At 36.2% G+C, this 10,755-nt stretch overlaps 2 protein-coding genes across 2 annotated transcripts; both read right to left on the bottom strand.

The window, feature by feature from the left end:
* Positions 1-5,541, bottom strand: LOC576403 (B9 domain-containing protein 2). The gene is made up of 4 exons (XM_776718.5): positions 5,400-5,541; positions 2,317-2,412; positions 1,130-1,255; positions 1-577 (listed from the first exon to the last, which is right to left on the bottom strand). Exons 2-4 carry the CDS (start codon positions 2,402-2,404, stop codon positions 267-269), a joined length of 525 nt encoding a protein of 174 aa, XP_781811.1. The 5' UTR covers positions 2,405-2,412; positions 5,400-5,541; the 3' UTR covers positions 1-266.
* Positions 5,542-7,079: 1,538 nt separating this feature from the next.
* LOC576330 (histidine-rich glycoprotein) lies at positions 7,080-10,525 on the bottom strand. The gene is made up of 5 exons (XM_794803.5): positions 10,337-10,525; positions 9,914-10,009; positions 8,799-8,954; positions 8,282-8,423; positions 7,080-7,944 (listed from the first exon to the last, which is right to left on the bottom strand). The coding sequence occupies exons 1-5, from the start codon at positions 10,376-10,378 to the stop codon at positions 7,934-7,936; spliced, it is 447 nt and encodes a 148-aa protein (XP_799896.1). The 5' UTR covers positions 10,379-10,525; the 3' UTR covers positions 7,080-7,933.
* Between the last annotated feature and the right edge of the window lie 230 nt (positions 10,526-10,755).

Below are 10,755 nucleotides of genomic sequence, written 5' to 3'. Positions count from 1 at the left end.
TTTATAATTATGATTGCAGCTTGAGCTTAATCCAGGATTTTGTTTCAGAATCTGAGGAAATGTTACAGAGTCACTTTAAGTAAGAGCCCAGCTTACTTTCTATTCACTCTTCAAATTTCAAGTATGACGAGCAGCACTTAAAGCCAGTTTCTGACTTGTATCCACTTCTTTTCAGTCCATACTGCTGCGTACTACATCTTCCTTGTTCGTTGATATCACACCGAGTTGTCGTTCTCTAGTCTCTACAAAAGGTTTTGTTTATATCATCAGCATTCTACTCCATATTTATCAAAATTCTTGAGAATGATCCCGAGCTGACAGTGAACTTTCCCCATAGCCACCGTCTGGAGGGTATAGCGCTCTGCACTCTGCACCATGTCGGCGTTCCGCAGCTGTGGTGCGCCACCTATGAAATACTGTGAGACCTGTTCACGGAATGTTCCTGACGGTCGCCATGTCGGGCATTGGATGTCGTGTGTACCAGGAGAGGTTGGCAAGTGACAGAATCCATAGCCATAGAGTTCATTACGTCCAAACTCATCTTGGTGGTATACCTCAAACTTTAATTTAGGCCATCCTGAATGAAACAAAAGGAATATATTTGCTTCTTATCATTTAAATTAAAAGACCGGTATGATAGAGAGAGGGCATAGGTACATGTATACATACAGGGGTCAAATTATCTTCTGAAAATGAAGTGTACTTGATTTTATTTAACCTGTTGACTACCGGTAATGAATTTTTCATTCCCATGAGCTCAATACAGAAACCATCTGACTTTCGTCAGGGATGGGTTAACATCTCTTTTCTCTCTGTAAAACAAAGTTGTTTCAAGCCACTTCATACTTGGATTTGCCATCCATTCTAGTCAGATAGTATAATTCTTCATTCATTCTGTCATGGTAAATATCTCACAAAGCATAACATTTAGTTTCATGATACCACTAGTTTTAAAACATCTATTCTTCTTTCGTGTCCATCATCTGAGCTCAAATGTTCTGCCAGGTTCTTGCACAATGAAGAGCCTTCTCATTTGCTGCCACTAGGTCTTCAAGGCAGCATTGGTCAAAACATCTAAATGTATCATTGACCTGTTCTTAAATTGGACGTGCAATGAGTTATTTCGTACCTTGTAATCCTTTGGTAGCAAAGTGTATATCAATAGGATGACTCCAGACTGCAAAGTTTTCATTCTGTGGTAGATCCACCTGCGTCTGTCCTTCTCTAGCTCCTGCTATTACCTTCCATGCTCCACCTTAAACAAAAACAAAAACTCATAATAATAACATTGGATTCTTATGTAGCGCACGTATCTCCCTTGCAAGGTCCTCAAGGCACTCCAACATTACCCGGCTATGCTAGGCTGCCGATTTTGACGCTCACAGCATTTTAAGAAATTCCTTCCTACCGGTACCCATTTAACATCTGGATGGAAAGTGACAAATGTAGATCAATGACAGCAATAAATGCTCCTGCTTTTATAGAGCACATTTCTAAATACCGGTACCAGAGCAAACAACTCTCAATGTGTTAATCCTCAAAATAAAATATGAAGTGCATACTCTTTAATAATGTATTTACAATTCAATAAACAGTATCACTAAATAGCAAGACATATCTGAAAATAACATCTTAAACTGCAATTCATCTGTTGATATTTATTTATGCATCAATTATGTAATGACAATTTATGTATATATACTTTTTGTGGGTGTGGTTTTAAAACATAAATTGGCAAATTTTTTCCAACTTAAAGCTTACTTCTGTACTTATTCAACCCACTTTCTGTGTATACCTTTTCAAACCTTCAATTTTTCTTTTAAGGTATGCCTCCCCAAACCTTTTTATAATATAATTTATGCCTCAATATTTCTTTAGTTATCAACATTTCTATGTTTTATTTTGCTGTTTTATTAACTTTTGAATCCTTTTTTTATCATCAAATTTATATTTAATGTATATTACGTTTGTTTTTATTATGGTCTATGAAATAAATACAAAATGTAATGAAATGAACTGAAACTAGAAAATACATACAACAACAACATATTAATACATGTAATATATGTACTGATGTACAAGTAGTACTGTGCTTGATATACACACCAGAAAAGACACCCTTACTCCTTCATTAATACATACACAACAAATTCAAATTAATATTCGTTTCATATTGTCATTGGTGCAAAAAATAAGAAATACCAGAAATATTTATTACTGGTACCTTATAATTGCTCTTTAATCTTATCAGTGCTTTTAGAAATTTGCTTAGGCTACAAATAGAAAAAGTTCAAAGTTCACATCAACTATGCTCACCTGTGTGTAATTTCCATTTGCAGTATAGATTTTGATTTGGAAACCCACTTGCTCCAAGGATCTGCCCAATAACATGAACCTCTGCCATTTCCAGACCTGAAAAATTCAACATGGTGAAATGCCAAGTTTTTATTTTTTTTTATGGTTGAATTTGCTGATTATTCTGATGTAATTATTTTAAAAAAACATCGGAGGTTGATTGCGGTGTAAGAATTAAAATTAGACTCATTCCATTTTTTTTAAAAGAGCTAGAATATCAATTTAACATCATAGATACAATTTGAATTTACTCAATTTCCTGTGTCTGCAATAAACATGGTACATGTATTATAACAGATAACGAGAGAAAAAAGAAATGTTTCTTTTTTTATGAGCTTGGTTCTTTATACACCTGTATCTGACCAACTATTATTCATGAATCTTGTGTGAATGCTTTAGGTATTTCCACTTTTACTTATCATTGGTTCTTTTCTTCTTTTCCCTTTTGAATATTCAGTCTAACTCACTAATCTTATTTCGCTATTGGTTTATGAACTATTTCATTTGAATATATTTTGCTTAAAAAATTTACAGCATGAGGCTGCATAGGAGCCTAAAAGACAGACAGACCTGCGTAAATATTCATAATTGAATGACACACGCCCTTAAGACTAAAACAACAACAACCGCACTGGACATGATTTGAGTCAGTTGTATTGATATAGGGCTCTGCTACTTTATGGTGGAGACTTAAGGGGCTTTCACACCTGGCCTTGCGTAGTGTTGCATACAGACAACGCCGAGCTTAGGCTAACCTATGCTAGCCTACGTAACTGTACACTGAGGGACGCAAATAGGTACGTGAGATGGACACAAAAAAATTATTGCCCAGTATTCGGTCATTTAAGGGGAAATTGCTAATATTTTGAATTCTTACCTCTTTTATTTGCTAATCTACCCATCAAAAGAAAAGAAATTTAATCCTCTAACAGGATTTTATAGTTACTTAAAATATGGAATAATGATAAGCAAAATACTTCCGAAAGAAGATGGAGCATTTTTCTGCCCAGAATTCGGTCGCGCCGAATAGAATTCGGTCACACGATTTGTGCGTGCAATCTCCGTTGCCAAGGAGCAAAGCGTATTTGCGCACTATTTTCACACAATTGCACGATAAAGCACTGAATGTCAATGCACTGACCGAATACTGGCCAAGCGATACCACATGGCAAGGGTATAGTACATGTATAAATACCTCTTGCACATCGGCAAGTGCATCATTTGCAACTTCGCTGCGATGGAGTGAACATGGAAGTGATTCTCTTCACACACATACTAAATTTATTGCGACAGCACACGTAGTTGTTTCGCAATAGACTTCTACATATGGCTATGCATGTTAGCGCATTTGCTAAGAGAACGCGGAAGTGCAGAAAGTTGTGCGACACTGACCACTTTCGAGCTAAGTTGGAGATCTTTCCGGGGCCCTAAATCTGATTTAATTTTGAGAGTTAAGAAAAGTTGTTTAGCTGCCTGATTTGTGCAAGTTTCGTGGCTCATAAATTATTTTTTTAATTGTTACAGCTGTTGAAACGGCTGTCTGACCGAATACTGGGCGCGCTACCCTAATCTAGATCTATTCTTAGTTTACGGTCGCTAACTGAACACACACGTGCCCGCACCCCTCCGTCGGTACGGTATGCAATTGTATTGTGCTTCAGTTTGCCGTGAATCCCATGAGAAAGTGCAATTATAAGTCTTTGTTTTTAGGAAAAAATACTCAGAAAAAGATAAGAAAATTTACACGAAACTGGTAACAAACATATCGACTTTTAAATCATGACCTTTATTTATTTGGACATTTGATGAACATTTACTTCATTTTGGGTATGTTTAACTAGGGTATCTCCACACAGGAGTTACGGGTCAAAGTTTGGATAGACTTCTGAACTAGCAAGCATGCAGTGCTAGAGGTCAATACACATTTGCATTGACTCTCTTAGACTGAAAGCTTCAGTCTCTATATCGTCGATTGTTCCACTGAGACTACATCTGGCTCCACTAGACCTTCGGATATAGAGACTGAACGATCGCCTATGCCATCGTACGTTGAAGATACAGTCTACGGGTATACAATAAGACGATACTGCCCTGACGCTAAGTTAAATCCTTTTTTTGTAAGAATCGCATGCACTATCATATACAATTCGCATTTAAAATTAAACCACACATGATAAACATTAAGAAAATATGTACCTTGGACCTCTGCATATGAAATCTTCTTCAAAAAAGTGTTATTATCTCTTCCACTTGACTGTCTTCAGACGTCAGCCATCTTGAATCAAAGTAATGAATATTCATGCAAAGTTTTATAGTCTCCACCCCATTGACCTCATAGACGTGCGCGTACATGTACATAACGCTGCTGCTACTCACGTTTGAGTTCTCGTGTTGTCTGCTTCACGTGCGCGCGCTATCCTCGATGTGACGCACGGAGGAGCTAGCCGAGGCGAGGTCATTGAATATTCATTAGCCACCATTTTGATTTCTGTCGTTCAATGCTTGACGTGGGTCATCGAGAAGCAGCCAAAAGCTCGGTAGACCCGTCCTTTTATTTCTTTTATATTTCTTTTTCGTGGGGAAGGGGGGTAAAGAGGGAACTTTTAGTGACTGACAATTGCCTAGAAAATTACTGCAATTGAAGATAAATGATGTAGGGTCTAGGTCTATTTCTCGTGAAGTTTGTCATGTTTGTGGGAGGGGCCTAACGGCTAAAATCTAGCCGTGATATCTTCAACATACGATGGCATAGGCGATCGTTCAGTCTGTATATCCGGAGGTCTAGTGGAGCCAGACGTAGTCTCAGTGGAACAACCGACGATATAGAGACTGAAGCTTTCGATCTATGACTCTCTATGCTTCGCTGGAGTGCATGATCATTACACTACATCATACATGTAATATTTCAAACCATGTCAACCAACACATTTTCTAACGATATGGGACTGAAGTAAATTCGGCGTACCTAGCAACGGAGTTTATTCATTTAAGAACTTCGGCAAATCAAAATATAAATACATTTGGGTTCATAGATATTTACTTACTGGATTCCTACTAGGTTAAATTCCAAATACTAAGGAGGGCAGATTTTAGCCAACCGTTAATCCTTCGTCTCTTTTGTCCTTCGTCTTCGCATTCGGTATGAAAATTCCGCTTCGCAGTTCAAAAATATTTCAAAATCGTCCGTGCATATCGTGCAAATTCGACCTATTTTTTCGGTACATAACGGTATTTCGTACCGGTACCACTGTATATAGGTCACTAGCATGTCTGAACTTTTATGGTTATTTATCTCCAGAGAGTCTTCAGGGAGATTTAGGGTTCATATTATAAGCCATATGAAAACAAACAAAGTTGCTTGCTTAAATTTGGTTTATGGGGGAAATTAAAGTCCATGTTTGCACACATTAAAGGTAATACAAAGTTTTGGTATGGGGACATGAATTTGGTTCAAATGAATATATTGGAAGCATAATTATGCGACCCTACAATATTCAGTGATCGTTGTCGCGGTTGAAATCGAGTCTAAAGTTATGAAATTGTAAATAATAACTCTTTATGTTGTATAGCTCCCTCTCAAGTTAAAGATATTAATTAAGCTATAAAACGATGTTTCTTGACTAAAATTGACCAATTAGCTATACCCGTTTGGAAATTATATATTACAACTACATATTCTGAAATTTTCATGGTCACAGCTACCATTGTATTATATTAAAATGAGATTGGAAAAAGAAAGAAAAATAATAATTTTACCAAGACATTAAAATAAAGAGTTGCGATGAAATTGGCAACAATAGTCAAATTTGACTAATAGCCATTATAATACCAAACGAACAACAACAACAACGTATAGGCGCTATTTGAAATTTATCAGAATTTACCGGGAGCACCGGTAAATCTTTATATTCTATTTTTCTCGAAAGCAGAAGTGTTTTAGGGGCTAAATTTTTTAGTGCTTTTAATACATACACAGGGGCATCCAAATATATAAAAAATGTATGTATCACTATCCACCCAATTTTCAAAATTTCCCAAAACTTTGTTTTACCTTTAATTAAAATGATGGCTTTATAGGGGGCGTTGCTCGCTTGCGTGTTATGTGCTCCAAAATCGACTTACTTTAATTAATTCAGATTCCAACCATTCTTGAAAGAAGAAAAAAAATTGTCCTTCTCTCTCTCTCTCTCCCTCTCTCTCCCTCCCTCCCTCTCTCTCTCTCCCTCTCTCTCTCTCTCTCTCCCTCCCTCCCTCTCTCTTTCTCTCTTTCTCTTCCCCCCTCTCTCTCTATATCTCTCCGACTCTATCCCGCCCCACCCCCTCTCTCTCTCTTTATCAAGTTCCCACCGGCCTTCTCTTTTACTTCTCACTCTTTATAGCACGTCATGACCATTAACTATCTCTCTCTTTAGATCACATGCACTCCAATCGATTCAACCATTGAACTCGATATATTTTGCGAAGGGATTGTGAGACATTATAGTTAACCCCTAAAATAAGAGAAAACAAAACAAAGTAACGATGATAATGAAGCCCACGATTTGATCTGTATTATTTCTACATTATAGAATTGAGATGAGCTATTGGACTATCGACTGCAGCCTCTCTGTTTTTAATAAAGCCCTCTACGCAAATTGTGCCTCGATGTGTATGCCTGTTTTTTTTATATTTTTAACCGTACGTTCTTCTTTAAACGATTACAGGAACAAAAAGTGACAATTGCATTCGATCTTTTTCATAGAAATATATTTATTGCATTTACATTCAAAAGAGATATTATCACAAATACATATGTCATGATAAAGTTGGCAGAACGCATTGTATTACGTGCATTTTACCCATCGTTTAACCAAGCCTCCTGTCTATATTGACTGTGCTTCTTTCTCTTCTTATTTTGTTCCGTAATGTTCCGGACGTGTAAGGCGTGAGATAAAGAACACACTGAAGAATATTATTTACATTAATTCAGCTAATAACAGCCAGACCTACATTCATAGAGATAGAGGAATGCAGAGATAAGAACATTTTAAATGTCAATATTGATTTAAGGAAAGAATATAGGACTATTATATTTACATGAATATCGTGATGAAATCGACATAATGAGATTTTATGGAAATATTTTCTTTGGCATGATTGCAAACCCTTTACATAAGCATATACGAATACATGTGTGTATATTTTTGTGATTTATTTAACAATCAAGAAAATATATACATGTACATAATCCGTTTTGACCGGATCGATATTATTAGGCTGATAGTCATTTTGGTCTCATTCACCATCAAATAAAGATATTAACAAAGCATATAAAGATCTTAAATTGAGTGTTACTATAATATACTTTGGTATTATTTGGTGGGAATATATTCGTTTCATCCTGTGTGCATATGGTTAATTTAAAGTTTTGATTTTAATCCTTTCCGATACGATACTATTTTTTTCTTCAAAAGGGAGGGGGGGGGGGGCGGGCGTAAAAAATAGGATGTTCTGTTTATAAACGGAGCTGTTTCCATGGCTATTACTTTATCGTCAGTGTCAGTTCGAGAGCATTTTTCATCTTTATCTCATCGTGTGTTTAGAAATGACCTGTAGATTGAAGATAAAACAACAAACAGACAGGTATTAATGTATCATAATTATAAAAAATATATCGTTTTATTTGTAATTATTATATTTTTGAAGAATATGTCTTTTCAGAATGTCATGGCTTGGACCCCGTTCAATAATTTTTAGTGTCAAACAGTGAACAATAAATTAATTCTCTTGATTATTAAGAAAGAAAAAATACATAGAAGAACACATAAACACAGGACAAGATGAAATGCAACTAAATTATTACAGCTTGGTACTGTATGATAGTAGTTTATTAGTCTGCGATTGATTGGAGGACTTGTCATATTTTATCAGGATCACGGGTATTTACCTGGATAATGGCCATGTTGAGGAGGATGATGAGGGGGTCCATGGTGAGTAGGATGATGAGGCGGTCCATGATGAGGAGCAGCATGAGGCGGTCCATGGGGATGTGGTCCGTGGTGGTGGGGAGGCTCGTGATGAGGCTGGGGCTGTCAAGGTCAAGGTAAATAAAAGTAGTTAACTTTAATTGTTTTACAAGCAAGCGACTTCAACTTTTAGACACGGCATCAAACTTTGAAATGATTAATACGGTTGATTGGTTTCGTTTTTGTGAGGTGTCTTTGATTGATTGATTGATTGATTGATTGATTGATTGATTTGTATTCGCCAAGCTTCCAACATACATACATAGTAATATACAAGAATAACAGATCAAAAAGTCCCCCCCCCCCTCTCTCTCTGTGTGTGTGTGTCTCTCTCTCTCTCTCTCTGTCTCTGTCTCTCTCTCTGTCTCTTTCTCTCTTACACTCGCCTGCCCTGCAATTTTGTACCTTCATTTGATAACTCTGCACATGAATACTTACATGAGGGTACGGTTGATGATGGGGATGCATTGGAGGGGGACAATAATGAGGTGGTGGAGGGGTGTGGCAATGCTGGTGGGGGTGGGCCGCATGATGATGGCTGTCGGCTCGATCGGCAGCTGCTTCCGCACGGTGATGAGCATTGTGCGACCGAGCCTATATAAACGAAAGAAAATAAAAATCCATTATAATTATTATAGCACCTCAAGTTTATCTATACACCGTTGCCAATACGTAAGACAGAAATAATGTGTAAAGAGGTTTTCTCTTGAGACATGAAGATAAAGTAGGTCGATGTTTAGTTGAAACTGCTTTAAGTCTCATTATGTATTCATGTTATGCGCTACATTTTCATTTGTTTTATTTTATTTTATGGTTTGGGGTGGGTTTTTTTTCTCCTAATTTATATTGTTTCTACTGTTAATCTGAGTTATTTTTTTAAATCAATAAAAACGGAAAGGTTTTTTTTAAGTCGATGTTTATCACTGGCACGATCGGCTCGTCCCTCACTCCATTGAAACCTTACTGGCTAACTTTATTATTAGAAGTTTACTTATTATTATGCCCTATTTTCCCAAAAGGCCTGTGGCAGTGCGTTAATAGTGTGTGTTGATTGTAATTTGACATTTAAACTCATTCATATTTTGTGAACTTCATTTCTGCACTATAACAGTGATTTTTGTTATCTTTGTCAATCCATTGCCTATACTAGCTGGTCTCCGTATCAAACTTAATATGAGACTTAAATATCATTATTCAGTTAGTTATAGTCAACGGTTTAATGGAAGATGAGAATGTTTGGATTTTAATTCGTAAACTTAATTTGATTTTGAAATGGCCTTAACTTCAAAATATTCCAAGAATGAAACCCATGCACCCTTCCCTTTACGGTGATGACCATCTTTTATTTATCTGTTTATTATAAGTCTTCATGTTTATTTCTCCTTTTTTTTTCCTACTTATGTCAGAGAATCTTGGGAATATTGTACTTCCACATTTTACAAAATACTAGTTAAGCCATAGAGAGTATTATCACTGTAATAATCTAGACTATATAAACGAGGTTTTATTTAATGTCAGAACTTATTTTAGTCAAAAGTGATGATGATTTTTACCTCTAGTGATGCAGCTTTGCCAATGTTTCCTTTCAAGAGTTGATTGACAGCTCTGTTATGTAATCTTTCCTCCTGGCGCACTGCTTTGTCCTCTTGCTAGAAAATAAATTTCAAGAAAACGAAAAATTTAATTATCATTAGCCGATATAGCAGACTAAATGAGCAATTATATAGACCAAAATTAATGGGTAGTATAATTTATTATTGGATATTATACCACATGGAAATTAAACCAAATGAGAATAAGCCTAAATGGTCATTAGACCAAATGATAAGTAGACGAAATAGTTAGGCCATTTGAATAGTATACGGGCTGGATGGAAACCATAATAGGAATAGACCAAAGTATTGGGTAGAAGACCAAACGGCAATAAAACAAAGTAGATAAAGGAAATAGTTCCATGACTTAGTACTATAACTTACCCTCAGTGCTTGGTTCTCTTTTCTATGATGGTAGTGTGACATGGTGACGTCTCCTTGCTTCCAAACAATTCAAATAAAAAAAACTTTCCAAGATGTTGTTAAAAAACTTCGCTAAATGCTGATAATAATATAGCTCTGTCAGTCGGTCCTCACTGAATGAACTGGCATGAAGAAATGAGAGATATTTATGCAGATATTCCCTCTTGTATAGCCATCAAAATTACGTCATCACCACCAAAAAGTACTTCCCATTTAGAATATTAAGTATTTCATAGCACTGTTTAAGATTTATTATCATGTGATCTAGAATTTATGATTCCCATTACATTGTCTAATTTTATTAAATATAACTTATGATCACCTTGCACGTGAAGCTGATAATGACGTCAATCTATACGTCAAAGAGCAAAGTCCAAGTT

Source organism: Strongylocentrotus purpuratus, unplaced genomic scaffold, assembly GCF_000002235.5.
Source record: "Strongylocentrotus purpuratus isolate Spur 01 unplaced genomic scaffold, Spur_5.0 spur5_scaffold_5, whole genome shotgun sequence".
NCBI lineage: Eukaryota > Metazoa > Echinodermata > Echinoidea > Camarodonta > Strongylocentrotidae > Strongylocentrotus > Strongylocentrotus purpuratus.
This window is presented reverse-complemented; position numbering and strand designations above follow the sequence as displayed.